We start from the raw sequence: 16,378 nt of genomic DNA, 5'->3' as shown, positions 1-16,378 counted from the left end.
TATCCGCTCTTCCGACTTTAGCTTTTTTGACTCCTTATTCCTCTCCTTCACAACATCTCCCTTCAACTCGATACTTGCGCAACACACCACCTCCACGAGTATGGCAGAAACCGCCGACAGGTAAGATCAACACTGCAACCCAATGGCGCCCTATTGACCGTCTTTCGTCTAGTGCACTGTTCCGCCTAATGGACCTGCCCAACGAACTTATCAAGCTAGTTTGCTCCAATGCAGACCTCAGTGTTTACGATCTGATGGCCCTTCGCCGCACATGCAAGCTCATCCGCGAATTCTCTTCGGACGAGTTCGCCGGAAGATGCTTCTTTAGCATTACCGTGTTGATGGCACGTTCTTCTCTCCGAGCCTTCATCGAGCTATCTCAGCATCCGCGCTTCGGTCCCTTTGTTAAAAGGATCAACATTTCTCCAACATCTGCATCCGCTGAAGGTTTGAGAGTCCTCCCCTCAGCAACAATACCTCTTGCGCATGAAACCCATCCAGGATTTGAGGACGTCGTCGACGCCTTCGTCCTTGGTGCACAGTCTCTGGACTTCATGAGGACCTACCTGAACAGATACCGAGAGGAAACTCAGCTGAAGACAGATGGAAGCGCAGAACAGATGCTGAACGTCGCCTTCAAAGCATTCGCAGAGCGTAAGCAAAAGATCTGTCTCACGTTTAACGATGAGGAGTTGAATATCGTTGGTGCCCAACATCTGCTACCCAACCTTCACTTTGCACAGCGCACAGTCTGGTATCTCGAATGGAAGGAGACGATTGCAAGAACCATCAGGGCGGCTTTCAAACAGGGTTGTACAATCGACAGAATTGAATTGTGCGAGACAGCTCGACAGGATGCTCGTAACATTTCAGCCTGCTGCACAGACGGCATTGAGCAAGAATTGACTTCTTTATGCTTCCAGCTGGACGCTCTCGACATCGAATTCAACCATCAGGACACTGAGACTACTGTAAGATCAGCTAAACGTATGGTTTTCGCAAGCCCTAGCTTGGAGAGCCTGTACGTATATTCAATTGGCGACTACAACAACGCAAACCAAGTCCACATCCCCGGCATCTTGAAATGTGTGGCATCAAAGTCCTTGAGAACGATTCACCTGGGAAATTTTCACATCTCTACATCAGATTTGACCAGCTTCCTGGCAAGGTACAGACACCTCTTGTATGACTTACAATTATCTTACGTATGTCTTGTCGATGGGGACTGCATGAGTCTGATCGCTTGGATCAAGGACAATCTCCCTCGTCTCAAAGAACTCTGTCTGGAAGGCATTTGCGACCACGTTGAAGATACGCTTTGCCAAAAATATTCTTCCTGCACGATTTGGGTGAATGGAGATGTGCAGACTGAGCTTGCCAAGATCCTCAAGGATGGGTTCCCGAAGAGAGTCGAAGAGGTTCAGGACCAGATTGATGGACCAGTCGAGACACAAGTTGATGGACAGGTAGAGACACAGGTTGATGGACAGGCCGAGACACAGGTTGATGGACAGGCCGAGACACAGGTGAATGAAGAGGTTGAGGATCAGTCAATGGTGATCGACGGCACTGAAGGTCATCAAACCAACAGTGGCGAGTGAAAAACAACCTCGGGGGAGATAAGCTCTGCGGAAGAATCGCAGAATGGTCGCAAATTCATTTCTCGAGTAATTAGCAAAGAATAGTGGGTCTCAGAGAGGACACATGTAATGCAACGAAGAATTCTCAATGATCTCTGTTATTCAACACATGAGTGATGAGAAAATCAATGCTCCTTCTGGCTGGCAAAGATTTCCAGATTTGGACTTGAGATGCACCCCTGAAGGCAATTATCATTCTTTCAATCGTATCACTCGACGATCAGACATCAAGGCCATTTGCTTGTCTTCTTCCATTTGTGAGAAATATCGTCTCCCCTCTTCTCCAACCATCATCCCCCCCCACTCGTCAATCTCCCACTTTATTCTTTCCCCTATCAATCTCCCCCAAACATCTCAGCCATCCCCTCCAACTGTGGACTCTGCTCCCTCTTGCCCCCTCCACTCTTCTCCTCAACCTGCATATACTGCATCATCAACGCCGACTTCTTACCCTTCCCATCCCTCCTATCAATCTTTCCCATTTCATGAATACTCACACCTCTAACCCCCTCCAGCAGTTCCAACACCAACACCCTTTGCGTGCGCTCACTGGCACTAGCCACGATTCTTTCGATCGCAGAATCCACTTTTTGGGAACTCATGTCTGGCAAAGAAAGCAAGATGTCGCGGGCGGTGGGGGTGAGAGGGGAGTACAGGGCTAGGATATTGGCGATCAGGTTTGCGAGGTCGCGTTGTATGTCTGCGAAGTAGGGTTCGTTGAGGGAGGTTATGCAAGCTTTGAGCACTTCCGTACTGATGAATTCGCGGACCTGAGGGGCTGGGGGTTCGTCTGCGGTGAAGGAAGGGAGGATGGAGCGGAGGATGCGGCAGATGAGTGTGCAGCAGCGAGAATCGCGCATGCGGAGGGCGTGGGTGCAGAAAAGGATTAGAGGTTCGAGGACAGAGGGTTCGGAGAGGATGAGTGTGCGCATTAGGAGGGCGGCTTGGGGGTGGGTGGAGGGTGTGGCGTCGGTGGGTCGTTGATCGAGGAGGGTGGAGGCGAAGGAGACGACGGCGTAGGTGGTGGCTCTTAGTACGCTTTCGGCTTTCATTTCGTCGCTGAGTTGATCTTCGCCTTCGACGGATTGGGTGCTTGATCTTTCGATGACTTCCCATTCTGCACTGATCTTCTTGTCTGTCTGGGAGAAGAAGAGGGATAGTATCGGAGGCATGAAATGTCTTCTGTGGTGGGGTGGACATCGCTGGACAAGTCGTTCGACTAGTGCAATGAGTCTTTGCAAGTGATGGGTTGACAGAGATGAAGCGTCCGTGAGCAAAGCCTCAGCCAGCGGTACGGGCAACTCCTTGAGGCCGAAAAACTCTTCCTCGAATCTTGTCATGCCGTAAATGATATGATAGCACCAATCACGGATTTGACGAGGGATACCGCGGATGGCGGATGCAAAGCCTTCATAAGTGTCTCCACTCTCGGCAATGCGAGCGTAAAACTCATCTCTGCTTTCGTTCGAAATTCCGGCCTGCCAGAATCTGTCGACCAGCATCTTTTGCATCACCATCTGCAATTCAGGGGGGAAGTTTGACCAGTTCTCGCGGTTAGGGAAGGACGTGGCATGTCTTGTCATCTGAAGGACATTGGAGAGCATGGCTTGCATTGCTTGACCCCAAACCTGGCTGCCGATCTGATACTCGCGAGACGACTCTTTCAGCTTCTCTGTGGTAGCCGCAAGGAGATTCTTGGTCGCGTTGAGGGGTAGGCGCATAACCTTCATCTGTACATCTGTCTGGCGTGCCTTACCTTCCTGATCCAGGGGTTGATTGGACCAATCTTGGACCGAGGCGTATCTCTGTGCGGTAAGGTACTCTGGTAGACCACCAAGTCCGACAACATTGCAGAAGCCAGAAAATGTCGATAATGCTTCGGTCAACTGAGGATCCTGCCATGTCTCAACAACAGGCTGAATGATCTGTTCGAGACGAGCGAGTCGAGCCTGTGAGTCTACTGCAGATGCTCGGTGCACAATGATGAATAGGAAGGATTGGAGGCCCCACTTGGTGCGTTCGTCGGAACCTTCGGCGGACATTAGAGTATTGACCCGCGCTTCCAAATCGGAGTAGACGTCCAAAAGATAATCCGGGAACGACATTGCAATACGCTGCATTTCACCCAAACGTGCTCCTTGAAAGTTCTTTACAGCGGCCGAGTAGTCTTTGTTGGAGCCATCATCGGGGTACTGCAAGCTCAAGCAGTAGTCAAGAATCTTAACAACCAATTCAGGCTGGCCTTGCAATGTCTTAACGAGGACATTAACCGCGATGTGCGTTGTAAGGCGGGCGATCTCAGGATGTTGTGGTCTCATGGTCATCAGCTTGTAGCAGAAGTCGCGCAGGCTTGTGAGGGTGACTCCATAAACGTTGTTCGTGGTGTGCTGGTCCGATTTCGAATCTGGTCGTGAAGCTTTGCCGTACCACTGGATGAAGCCATTCATGGTACTCCTAAGAACAGAGGCCTGCGATTCCAGTTGCAGCACGGGGATTGGTGTCTTTGCTGGTCCAGTGGAGGGGAAAGGTGGCCTGAACTCTTGACAAATTGTGTCAATCATCTGCACAGTTTGATCAAGAATATGGCCAACAGCTTCTTGTGGCATGTAGAAAGCGATACTCTCAATGACTGCAATGCAGTATCTTCGGTAGTTTCCGAGGAACGAATGCAGCTCAGGAGGATTCTCAAAGTCTTCGTTCAAGTATAAGATCACCGGAAGCTCTTCGTGCGATAGCGACTCGTACTTGATGAGACGTTGACTGCATGTTCCCAACAAAACGGCCACTCTCTGACCCATGGCACTCGAGATGGTCGGGTTTTTAGCGACCAGCAATTTTGTGAAGCTGTGCAGGACTGGGATGGAGACGAGGAGACTGTCGTGTTGGAAAGCGAGCATCATCACGTCAACCAATGCAGTGCAAGTCTCAGGTGTGGCCAATATCTCAGGATTGGATGCAGCCGCATCTCCCAAGATGGAAAGAACCTGCAAAAGTCAGCACACATGTATGAATCTCGGTCAACGTGGTCGCAAACCTCGGAAAGTTTCTTCTGCAATGTGTACTTGGGCTCGTCAATGTCGTCCGCAGAAGTGTTGCAACTGAGGTGAATGTTTCTCAGAAGCTCAATATGGTCAGGTTGCAAAACGGTATGCATGATTTCGGACCACGGTTCGTGGAAATGGGAGTTGTATGGGCGACTTAGAATGGCCTGTAGAACCTCGATTGTGGCCTGAAGACGACTTAGTCCTGATTGCGCATGTAAGGGGCAGCTACTATTCTTACCGTTTGGACAGCAGCATCACCGGCGGCGAGCATCTTGTATAGCGATTGAACACATTGCGATTCGGTCAAAGCTCTCAAGCTGAGCCATGTCACAGTTGGCCTCATTGCTTCGAGAGTCTTTGTGGCAGAAGTGACGACTCTTTGGTCGCCTTGGGAAATGACAGTCGAGCACTGGAACAGAAAGGCGCACATGTTCGCAAGCCAGCCGTCTTGGGTATGGCGCACGTTCTGCGAGCTGCCACGCGATTCGAGGTGGTCTTGGTACAACTGACTAGGGATGAAAATCTCATTCAAGGATTGGCCAAGTACTTCTTGACGCAGACCAGCGACGGGGTCTTCTCTGTTGCAAATGTCTTCGGACAGACACTCGAGTATATAGAGCACCATCTGTCTGTATACCAGCTGCTTGCTGTTGTCTGACGTGTCCCACAGGGCCATCAGAAGGGCGTCCATGTCCAACCAATCTGCGGCCCAGCATCTTTTGGCAACTTCAACCCACAGTGAAGCTACTTTGTTGCGGAAGTATTGAGGATCGGATTCGGATACGTTCTGGGCGAGGTTGAGGATCCAGCTGCGGAGGGTTTCGGCCTCGCTTTGACCGTATTCGTCCCATTTGTAGCGAAGGGCGAACTCAAGCAGGGATAGACCGAAGTGACGGATGGCAGGCTGCTGGGAAGCATCGCTAGCTAACGTGTAGCCATGCTGGGGCGCGTCTGGTTGCTTCTTGGCGCCATCGAGGAATTCAAGGGCCGCTCTTCGTGTGTCGTTGGTTGATCGTGCATCGTAAGTCGCTTCGAGAGCTTGAGTTATTTGAGATAGCCTGTCGCCATCAATCTGGGACGTCATGATTCCATATAGGGAATTTGTGTGGTTGGATGACGAACAGAGCTCAGGTTCGGAAGTTTTGTTTGTGTGGAGGAGATTGTTGACTGCCTACCTGCTGCTCTCACCACCCACCTTTGTTGAAATGTCACATGCTACCAAACGATCGTGTGAAAGTGATAGCGATACATTTTACTCAGTCGCAGTGACGACCTGACTGCTGTCACTACCGCGTTCGGCGACATGATCTATCGTGAAATTTACTGTCAGGGTCGCAACTGCTCCATCACCATATCACATGACTCTAATCTGTTCCTGATTAGGAAATTAGAGATTGCATTTTGATCGCTGCACGCTCGCTCAAAGCACTATGCCTACTACATAACAGTGCATGACTTGCCAGTCTCCTTGCACTGATCCAGGTATCCCGCTTCAGCTTCAGACCCAATCGCCGTGCCCTGTCGTCTCTTCAGACCCTTGACCGTCAACTTTTGCTCGCCTGCTGCATGCCACCATCTCAGCACTTGCTGCGACGCGCCTTGCGTCTCGTCTACACTGATCTTCCACTTTCCTCCTAGGACCTCTATCTCGGTCTTGCCTTGTGGGAAGTGATACTCTGGCAGGAAGATCTCGGTCGGTGCGTCCTCTGCCGTTGAACTTGGCGCAGATAGTGTCAGGTGGAAGACGCAGTTCTTTAGGTCGAAGCCGTGAGACACAACACGTCCATGTGTCGCTGTCTGAGTGGGTCGCACATAAGCCTCGGCTGCACGCATGCCAACACCCTCAGAGTTGACCGACGGTGTTCGTGAGGCGCTCATTCGATCTACAGACAATGTTCTCTTCAGTATTGATGGGCTGACTGATGCGTCTCCGGATGTTCTACCTTCAGAGTATGACGGCGATTCTGGGTTGTACGTTGCGCTGTCTACCTCGGGGGAGGTTGGTAGTTGTTTGTCGTCGGCCGAATAGATGGAGAGATCCTCGCCATTCCAGTTGTCACCCCAGTAGTGGGTGTTTGATGGCACGTAGGTCCATAAAGTAAATCCTGCCACTCCCGATCCCTCAAGCGCATAGTGGTTTGCATCCATTGCGAGCGTTTGGCTCGTGTAGTTGCCGGTCTTGTATGCATATTTATCGTCCATGTCGTAAGGGATACCAATCTCAGTAAAGACGGTGGGGCGAGCGCCCATCTTCTCCTCTCCTTCTTCGCGCAGGTATTTGAGCTGATCACGGAAACAGTTCCTGATAGCACTCTCTCCGATCTTGACCGCAAATGCAGGACTTAGGTACTTGCCACGCATAATGCCAACCACGTCGACGTTCCAGAATCGGTTCCTAAGATACACATCAGCTTAAGGCGGTTTGAAGATACTGTAGCGAACTTACCATTTCTTTGTTATAAGGGTGATACCATCATAGAAATGAGGAGCGAAAACCATCTGCGGATCGTCATCTTTGGTACCTTTGATTGAAGGTGGCACCTCAAATGGTGAGGACTGGCAGAACATGATCGTGTCAGGGAAGATGCTTCTGATCGTGTCTCTGTATGCTCGGTAATGACTCAACCAGAAGTTGTTGGTGTAGTACTCGTGTGTGATTGTCTCACCAGAGACTGGTACCTTGGAGAAGTAATCCTTTTTCAGAAGCTTGTCGTTCTTGGGATCCCAAACTCCATGCTGAGCCCATAGACACTGACCAAGCTTCCAATCAGGGTCTCTCTTCCAGCCGTAACGGGAATCGTCGTAGTCCACTGGTAGCCATGCGATTTCTCCCTTAGGATCAACAAGCTCACTGCCAGACTTGTAAGGACCAAAGTTGCCAAAGTCGAAAGTGTCTTGCTCCACAGCTCTACCAAGACCAGTCAGCATGGACTGGAAGGCTGTCGGTGCCGGACCCTTCTTCAAGTTCTGATCTGCTGGCCACTTGGAAAGATCCTCCCAACCAATGTAACCTCTGTTCGGTTCATTCATGCTTTCCCACCCAATAACAACGTCGTGTTCGAGGTCGCCAGCTTCTTTGATGCGCTGGGCCAGGATCTTATTGGCACCCATGAAATGGCCTTGGAGATAATCCTGAATGTTAACTCCGTCCAGAATAGCTTTGGGGGCGAATTCTTTGCCAGCAAAGAATAGTGTGAGAATAGTTTGACAGGCCAGACGTTGGTAATTGGTAGCCCAGACCATCTTAGGGAAATCGGCAGGGTTTGGCCATGTGTTTTGAACAAAGGCAGCCTGTGTTTGATGGAAAGCCTTAGGATTCAGACCACATGCGTAGATGGTCCACATGGGAGCACCGGAGCCGCCAGTATATCTCGACCAGACATCTTGGTGGGGGTCCATGAAGACGTAAAAACCGTACTCCTTGGCCAAGCGCAAAACCTTGATGGTGTGCTGGATCCACTCTTCATCGTACTTTCCCGGACCGGCATGTTCAATGGCTTCCCAGGTGTATATGTAACGAATTGTGTTGTATCCCCATCTCTTTAAGCGGTCGAAATGCGTATGGGCTTCTTCGAGGCTGAAAGGCCGGCCGACGAAAGAGACATCATCACCGTCGAAAAACTTCTCTTTGACGTGCGAGCATTGATCCGGATTCAGGGGGTATTTGGCATCGCCAGCTACGTTGATTCCGTGTAGCGTGACCTCGCGATTGTGGCCATCGCGAAAGACGGTTCCGTCGACTCGAAGACGGAGTGGCATGATGGGTGTAATTGTTCCTGGTCGATCGGTGTTGCGTTACTGTTTCCACGCAGCGTGAGTGTCGAGGACAGACGTATATATAACACGAATCACCGTATTCGAAGGATAGCAGGGGAGAAAATATGAGACGACTAGGTAGATCACGAACCATGTGCAGAGTGCCCAAGCCACGAAGGCGGTCGTACGCGGCTGGACAATGACGTACTTGTCTTCTTATCGCCGGCCGCCGCGGGTCATGCTATACGAGAATACGCAGGAGAGTCTGGAGTCCAGCCGGTAGAGAACGTTTGCTAGCGAACGCAGACGAGCCTGAACATCTGCGACAAGCTCGACTTTAGCAGCGAAGGGATGAATTGACATGGACTACATGTTGAAGCAGAATCGCAAACAAGCCCATACACTCGGGCGTAGGATTGATCTGACAGCCTCTTGTTTTCTAACTAGATCTGTGTTCGGGAGTGACCACGGTGGCCGGAACCACCTGGCTTTAGGAAACGTGGCATCTGTTCTCTATCAACAGTCCAACTGGCACTTTCACATGCTACACTTGTACTTTCCTATCAGCGGACAGTTGTTGATGTTTTGTCAACTTCGCAAACCATCGTCGCCATGATTCTTCCGCTGCAGACCCTGGCCCTGGGTGCCGCCCTTGCTCTCTCGAACCTCCCCCTTAGTCATGGCCTAAGTGCCAGCGACATTCCCGCCGATATTCCTGTCTCACAGTTGATCTCGTCTGCTACGGCCGCTCTCGCCCAGGGCAACGGCCAGGATGCCTTGACCTACTACGACGCTGCCATCACTCGTGATCCGCAAAACTACCTTACCATCTTCCGCCGAGGCGCTGCCTATCTTCAACTCGGAAAGAGTTCCCAGGCCAGCCACGACTTCGACCGCGTTCTCGCCATTAAACCCACTTTCGAAGGTGCTCTTGTCCAACGAGCAAAGATCAAGAGCAGGAACGGCGACTGGTCTGGTGCAAAGTCTGACTACGAAACGGCGGGCAAGAAAGATGGAGATGAGATCCGCGAGCTACTAGAGGCTCAGAATGCTGCCACTTTGGCACACAAGGCAGAACAAGACGGCCACTGGTCCGACTGCACCACTCAGGCAGATATCGCAGTCTTGGTCGCCGGAGGTGCAATGGATTTGAGACACACAAGAGCAAAATGTCGCTTCGAGAAAGGCGACATTGTCGAGGCTCTCAGTGACTTGCTGCACATAGCCCAGGTGTCTTCTGGCTCTAGCGAACACCTCCAGATTTCGGCCACATCCTTCTACGCTCTCAACGAACCCGTCTCTGGCATGGGCCAAGTCAAGAAATGCCTGCACTCTGACCCCGACTCCAAGCCTTGCAGAAAGCTCCTGAAAGCAGAGAAGGTCGTCGACAAGCAATTGAAGAAGGTGAAAGACGCCATGGAAAAGAGTCGTTACATCAACGCTGTCAACATATTGGTGCACACAAAAGATGACGAGGGTCTTCTCAAGACTGTCAAGGACTCCACTCAGCAATACCGTGACGAAGGCCTTATCCACAAGAACGCTCCGGATCGTCTGTACAACGACTTGATAGAGTTGACTTGCGAGGCATATACCGAGATGAACAACCTCAAGAAGGCCCAGCCTTACTGCGAGGAGGCTTTGACACACAACCCCAACTGTCTACCTGCCTTGATTGGCAAGGCCACGCGCCAGCTCGATGCCGACGAGTTCGAGCCCGCTATTCAAACCCTCAACCAAGCAAAGGAGCACCACCAAAACTCACAAAAAGTCCAGGAATTGCTGCAAAAAGCCCACACATTGCTGAAGAGATCCAAGCAAAAAGACTACTACAAGGTTCTCGGCGTCACAAGAGATTCTGAGGAAAGAGAAATCAAGAAAGCTTACCGCAAGCTCACCATTCTACACCACCCTGACAAGGCTGCTCAAAAGGGAACCAGCCCCGAGGAAGCACAGAAGAAGATGGCCGAGATCAATGAAGCATACGAAGTCCTATCTGACCCTGAACTCAAGGCCAGATTCGACCGTGGTGATGACCCCAACGACCAATCTCAACAAGGTAGTCCATTCCAGGGTCAACCATTCGGCTTCCCTGGCGGTGGTCAACAGCAATTCTTCCATCAACGACCAGGCGGTGGCCAAGGCTTCAAGTTCCAGCACCAGGGCGGTTTCCAATTCCCTGGCGGAGGCTTCCCGTTCTAGGAGACCATGCTTGCTCTACTATTATTCTGCATCTTTGGCGTTTCAGCGCTACTTAAATTTCGGAGGTAGAAGGCGTTATGGGGGGTTCGTGATGAACAAGACCACTGGGTATTCCTTGTTATTCCAGCTCTTGTTGGCTGTTCGATTACTTTCATTGTTCTAGTCGATAATTCGATAGATTCTCAAAGCGACATTCTTTGAACAAGCAGCTACAAAGTCTGACCACCAAAAGAACATTATGGAGGAACTGCCGCAATATCATATCGCTTCGAGAATTGTGTAGCTTTTTAACGGAGAGCGGCTAGCTTCTAGATGCTCGAAACACAACTCTCATGCTTGACATCGTTATGACTTTTGATAGCTATATGTTGGGCCCTGCTAATATGAGGCTCCGTGGTTAGACTTCCCGACATTGATGGGCAAAAGATCGGCAATCGACAACAGCAACAGCTCCGTGCATGAACCACCACGTAAACAAGTCCAGCCTTCCAACCTCTCCACCCGTGCTTGCGAATAGTTACATGCCCTAAAACAAGCATCATTTCTTCGGACTTTGGATCTCGCACTTCGGACTCTGATTTCCACTCCTTTGAGATAACTGGTGAGATTCGTAAGGTGTAGAAGCACGCTGACATCACGACTAGACAGGAGTCTCGGCGTGGGTGCCGCTTTTCTCGATGGGACGTCACCAGCCATCATTGATCCAAGCCGATGGCTTTTGGGGGATCGTCTGATCGGGATATATAAACAATGAGCTGCTGGAAGCTGGTTTTCATAGAGCTCTGCTAAACAATCAACAACCCTTTTCGAAAACACTTACGAACCACTATACAACATGCCTTCCGACGTCAAGCAGTCAGATATCACGGAGAAGAACGACCCCAGTGTCGCAAGACAGTGGGACAACAATGTCGACTTTGAGACCAAGTTTCAGGAATTCTACAAGATCGTTGATGGATTGAAGATTGGTCTGCTGGGCACTTATCGTCCTGGCATTGGCGTAAGCACCTTCCCTCCTAACCCACTCTCCCTTGCATCCAACCTGAACTTCCACTAACCACACAATCCACACACAGCCCGTCACCCGCTCCATGGCCCTAGCCAAACGCACCGGCCCGGACTTCCTCTTCCTCGCCAACGCGCACTCCCAAAAATTCAAGGATATCGAAGCCAACAAGGAAGTCAATGTTTCCTTCCAGGACACCAAGTCGCAAGATTGGATCTCCGTGTCTGGCACGGCCACCACTGCTTCCAACTCCGATCCTAGGATCAAGGAAGTTTGGAGCAGAGGCGCTGCCGCATGGTTCGGTGATGTCGGAGACGGCGTACACGACGGCAGTGCAGAGGACCCGAGAATGAGTTTGATCGAAGTAAAGGCCAAGTGTAAGTGCTCCCCTACGCAGTACCCTTACTATGCTGTCCTGAGGTGTGGATGGAAGAATCGAAAGCTGATTTGCAAAACCAGACATCTCGTACTACAAGACCAATGTTGGAGCTCTCGGATACCTCAAGGAGGTGGTCGCCGCTAACGTTACCGGTGGTGTTGCAAACACTGGTAGTCTTAGAGAGATGAAGGAGGATGAGATTACAAAGGCTAGAAGCCAGCATTCTAGCATGAGCTCGTAAATATTGCTCGCCCCTCCCACTCCTTCTGTAACGAAGATAATGAAATAATCAACAACTGAATTTTACAGTTCTTCGAAACTGTAGACATGTGTTGGGTGCTTGTTGTTGTCGACTTGGATGTAGCGATTGAGCATAGCAACCATCCCCGTGTGCCGGTGTGCCATTCATATGATCATTTGCATTGCCGACATGGTCCAACGACAAAAGGTCGAATCGTCTTCTCTGTGGACGAGTTGGGTATGATTGTGCATTGTGATGAGTTTAATGTGACGTATCTATCAAACTGAAGAATCGACGCAACAAGACCGAGTACAGAGAGATAAAGTGCCTAGATAGAGAACAAGAACTTGGGATTCTCGTCACCCAAATCAGCAATCTCTTCCTCACTCAAATCTTCAATCCTCGAATCTCGCTCGCCGTTGATTCTCTTCTTGTTCTCACGGCTGAAGAACCACCACATGAATGCATAGACAATCATGGCGAAAGAAACCATGCCCAACGAAACAGCGTGGCCTCTGATGAAACGAGGACCTTCTTCCTTTGGGTACAGGAAACTAGACATGATGCCAGCGCAGTTGCCGAACATGAGTTGCAGACCGGTTGCTGTAGTGCGCTTGCCGAAACGCGGGTTGTTGGCGAGAAGCCAGGCGATGGGAAGACCGACTGCGACGTAAAGGCCTAATGCGACGAGGAAGCAGCCTGCGTAGTGTACACCAGGTCCGCCGTCGGAGATCAACATTGCATAGCCGACGATTGAAACGATGCCAAACATGACAGTATAGACGCCGCGTTTCTGCGACCAGTCCGATATGCGAGCCATGATGAGGTAGCTGATGGCACCAACTGCGTAACAAGGAATTGTGAGGACCTGGACCAACGCGCTGGAGTAGGTGGGATCGATGTTCTTGATGATGGTGGGCAGGAAAGTCGAGTAGCCGTAAAGCATAGTATCAGCACCGAAGAGCGCGCAACAAAATGCCCACATCTTCCAGTCTTTGAGACCTGCGCGCACATCCTGCCAGGCAAACTCATCAGTCACGCCGATCTGCTGCAGACGACGGATCTCCATGAGCTTCTTTTCTTCGGAAGTCAAGAACCAAGCGGTTTCCGGGCCATCAGCTAGCCACCACCAACATGCGATTCCAAGGATAAAGGTCGGTATGCCTTCAATGATGAATATCCAACGCCATCCTGCTTGTCCAGCGACTCCATCCATGTGACCAATTCCATAAGCTAGCAAGCCTCCGAATGCACCAGCGAGTGCTGCGCTAACAAAAAGATAGCCAATGCGCAGTCCAATTTCTCTCTTAGTGTAGAAGAAGGAAAGATATACTGCCAGTCCAGGGAAAAGACCTGACTCAAAGAGACCGAGAAGTAAACGGCAAGCGACAAGGCCTCCGAAAGATTGAACGATGCCAGTCAAAGTCGCGATGATTCCCCAGCATACGGAAATGAATGCTATCCATCGTGATGGTCGACAGTAATGCTTCAGAATGATGTTTGACGGAACTTCGAAGAGTAGGTATGTGACGAAAAGTAATGAGACAGCTGTTTGGTATTTGTCCGATGATAAGTCAAGGTCCTCTTCCAGTCCATAGAGACGAGCATTGCCTATGTTGACACGATCCAGAAAGCTGAATAGGTATAATAGTGTGACTGGTGGGATGATTGAAAGATCGAGTTTGCGAACCAACTGCTTCTCTCTGACGGGATCAATTTCCAGCCGTTGAGTTGAAGTGCCAGCCGAAACAGCTTTGCGTTCTTTGAATTGACTGTCGCTGTCGTCCATGTTGAATTGTTCTCGTCTAGATAGACAATAATTGATGAGAGTTTCGTTAGGGCAATTGACTTTCTTCTACTCTTGTTCTCCCGCCTTCGGAAGTGAAGGATAACAGTCAGGCGAAGCCGAAAGAAAAATTTCTACCGCCTCTGTACGGAGCTAATCTCAAAACGCTTCAATGAACAAGATCGTTGATGGTTGCTTGGAAATCCAAGTCGTCTCGAGTCTTCGAAGGGGAAGATGGCATGATAAGATATTCGAGTGATGACTCCTCGTCGGCGCTATTACATTTGGGGTGGCACCGGTATTCTCGTGGATCGGGACATATCAACCACGCCATCATAGACTGCCAAAGGGATTTATGCCATTTTATGCAAGATGGTTGGCGGTGCTGTCTCACACAAGCCGACTCTTGGCTTGGCTTATCGTGTGCGCTCAAATGATGATGTGAGATGGGAGATGCTCAGCGACACGCCCTAGAGTAATAGGACCGGTAGAATCGAAGCGACGACATGGCAATTACAGAGCGCTGGTTGGTGGGTTTGGATTCTGGTACTTAATGAGGTTGGATAAAGTCGCTGCCTCCGGCGGAAGATACGAATGCAAGGAAAATGTCACGTGCTTTGAGTTCACTCGCGCTTGGGTCGATAGTCGAGAAAATATTTTCCAACCATCTTGAGGCAGTTTTTGGAAGAGACACTTGAAACTTCTGAACAATCGACAAAAAACAAAGCGCAGTACTGTAAAACGTATCACTAGACAAAATGAGCGATATCATCGAACAAGAGCAGATCGACGGCCAGGAGCATGCCGAAGGCACCGAAACCTCAGGTTCGGCAGTGCGCAGACGCTCTTCGTTCGAGGGCCGTGAGACAAAGAGACAGCGTCAGTCACTGCATTTTCTCCCATCGCAGCAACATCTCCACCACCACCACCACCACCACCTCCACCAGCCACAAGCAGCTCGTTCCCTTCCAACCCGCACACTTGTTGCTGCTCAACCTACACACAGTGTTTCCTCAAGAAGTTCTTCCAACAAGAACCTCGCCATGGCTGACATTAAACCTGAACTTCAAGGCACCCAGAGTCTTCCCCCTCCTTCCCTGCCTCAGCTTGTCGCTGAACAGCACGTTCCCATTGCAAACAACGACAAGGACTCACAGCGCCTGATCGTCGTTCTCTCCAATGCCAGTCTCGAGACATACAAGGCTTCGTCCGGTGGCCGTGGTGGTGCCAAGGACGACAAGTACTCGCTACTCAACAGTGACGAGCACATTGGTGTCATGCGCAAGATGAACCGCGACATCTCAGACGCCCGTCCCGATATCACCCACCAGGTTTGTTGTCTCTCTGTTCTCTCCTCCCTTCCCTTACCTAACCATCGCATAGTGCCTACTCACCCTCCTCGACTCACCTCTCAACAAGGCTGGTAAACTTCAAATCTACATTCACACAGCAAAAGGCGTCTTGATCGAGGTCAGCCCCACTGTCCGCATTCCTCGTACCTTCAAGCGCTTCGCTGGTTTGATGGTCCAACTCCTCCACAGACTCTCAATCCGTTCCACCACATCGCAAGAGAAGCTCCTCAAAGTCATCAAGAACCCCATCACCGACCACCTCCCTCCCAACTGCCGCAAGGTCACCCTCAGTTTCGATGCGTCCGTCGTTCGCGTGAGCGACTACATTGCCGAGCTCAAACCCAAGGAGAGCATTTGCGTCTTCGTTGGTGCCATGGCCAAGGGTAACGACACCTTCGCCGACGAGTTCAAGGACGACTCTATCAGTATCAGCAACTTCAGCTTGAGTGCCAGTGTTGCTTGCAGCAGATTTTGCCACGCCGCCGAGGAGGTCTGGGACGTCATCTAGGTCTACAAATCGTCGTCTTTCATGCTACAAAATAATGTCCCACACAAGAACACCAGAGCCCTCCCGCCCAAATATCATCAGGGTATGATAGCGGGCTTGGTTGTGTGGTATACGCCATTCTTGGACGGTTCCTGCCGTCATGTTCGTTGCAAGCCCATCGAAGCGCGTGTGCGCTCATCGCCTGCTGTCATCTTCTACAGCGCCAGTCAACACCTACCGACACGGTGCGCTTCGACGTAGGATTCTTGTTAGGATAGTCAATAGGTTCTGGAGAACGTTCCTAATGCACGCAGTCTGTTTTGGCTGATATATTGGACAAACAAAATAAGCTTCACAAATCACAATCCATTCAGGGTACTTTTCGACTCCTCCATGAGAATGTGCACTTTCAGTCACACAGCTAGCCGTTTACGCGTAATGTTGGGCAAAATACCATAAGCCCTTGGCTGTTTGCTCGTCTCTCG

The 16,378-nt window shown here is 50.6% G+C and overlaps 7 protein-coding genes across 7 annotated transcripts; 4 read left to right on the top strand and 3 right to left on the bottom strand.

Moving 5' to 3' along the window:
- Nucleotides 1–22: 22 nt before the first annotated feature.
- M438DRAFT_365639 (uncharacterized protein) lies at nucleotides 23–1,688 on the top strand. Its single transcript, XM_029907809.1, has 2 exons — nucleotides 23–120; nucleotides 173–1,688. The coding sequence occupies exons 1-2, from the start codon at nucleotides 101–103 to the stop codon at nucleotides 1,599–1,601; spliced, it is 1,449 nt and encodes a 482-aa protein (XP_029759984.1). The 5' UTR covers nucleotides 23–100; the 3' UTR covers nucleotides 1,602–1,688.
- M438DRAFT_297537 (uncharacterized protein) lies at nucleotides 1,620–5,847 on the bottom strand. The gene is made up of 3 exons (XM_029901957.1): nucleotides 4,923–5,847; nucleotides 4,675–4,869; nucleotides 1,620–4,624 (listed from the first exon to the last, which is right to left on the bottom strand). The coding sequence occupies exons 1-3, from the start codon at nucleotides 5,766–5,768 to the stop codon at nucleotides 1,976–1,978; spliced, it is 3,690 nt and encodes a 1,229-aa protein (XP_029759983.1). The 5' UTR covers nucleotides 5,769–5,847; the 3' UTR covers nucleotides 1,620–1,975.
- A 274-nt stretch (nucleotides 5,848–6,121) lies between these two features.
- On the bottom strand, nucleotides 6,122–8,443 carry M438DRAFT_274275 (glycoside hydrolase; the record flags this gene model as incomplete). The annotated part of the gene is made up of 2 exons (XM_029900701.1): nucleotides 6,122–7,079; nucleotides 7,131–8,443. The coding sequence occupies 2 exons, from the start codon at nucleotides 8,441–8,443 to the stop codon at nucleotides 6,122–6,124; spliced, it is 2,271 nt and encodes a 756-aa protein (XP_029759982.1).
- Nucleotides 8,444–9,052: 609 nt separating this feature from the next.
- M438DRAFT_335533 (DNAJ domain-containing protein) lies at nucleotides 9,053–10,642 on the top strand (the record flags this gene model as incomplete). The annotated part of the gene is made up of 1 exon (XM_029903813.1): nucleotides 9,053–10,642. The coding sequence occupies one exon, from the start codon at nucleotides 9,053–9,055 to the stop codon at nucleotides 10,640–10,642; it is 1,590 nt and encodes a 529-aa protein (XP_029759981.1).
- Nucleotides 10,643–11,477: 835 nt separating this feature from the next.
- Nucleotides 11,478–12,268, top strand: M438DRAFT_274579 (blue light-inducible protein-like protein Bli-3; the record flags this gene model as incomplete). Its single annotated transcript, XM_029900725.1, has 3 exons — nucleotides 11,478–11,642; nucleotides 11,719–12,025; nucleotides 12,108–12,268. 3 exons carry the CDS (start codon nucleotides 11,478–11,480, stop codon nucleotides 12,266–12,268), a joined length of 633 nt encoding a protein of 210 aa, XP_029759980.1.
- A 164-nt stretch (nucleotides 12,269–12,432) lies between these two features.
- M438DRAFT_22386 (MFS general substrate transporter) lies at nucleotides 12,433–14,150 on the bottom strand. Its single transcript, XM_029899456.1, has one exon. It carries the CDS (start codon nucleotides 14,055–14,057, stop codon nucleotides 12,597–12,599), a length of 1,461 nt encoding a protein of 486 aa, XP_029759979.1. The 5' UTR covers nucleotides 14,058–14,150; the 3' UTR covers nucleotides 12,433–12,596.
- Nucleotides 14,151–15,097: 947 nt separating this feature from the next.
- On the top strand, nucleotides 15,098–15,914 carry M438DRAFT_274841 (Nep1-domain-containing protein; the record flags this gene model as incomplete). Its single annotated transcript, XM_029900742.1, has 2 exons — nucleotides 15,098–15,385; nucleotides 15,438–15,914. 2 exons carry the CDS (start codon nucleotides 15,098–15,100, stop codon nucleotides 15,912–15,914), a joined length of 765 nt encoding a protein of 254 aa, XP_029759978.1.
- Nucleotides 15,915–16,378: the final 464 nt, after the last annotated feature.

The sequence above is a fragment of the Aureobasidium pullulans genome (assembly GCF_000721785.1).
Source record: "Aureobasidium pullulans EXF-150 unplaced genomic scaffold scaffold_10, whole genome shotgun sequence".
Lineage (NCBI taxonomy): Eukaryota > Fungi > Ascomycota > Dothideomycetes > Dothideales > Saccotheciaceae > Aureobasidium > Aureobasidium pullulans.
The sequence above is the reverse complement of the archived record's forward strand: the minus strand, read 5'-3'. Positions and strand labels throughout refer to the sequence as shown.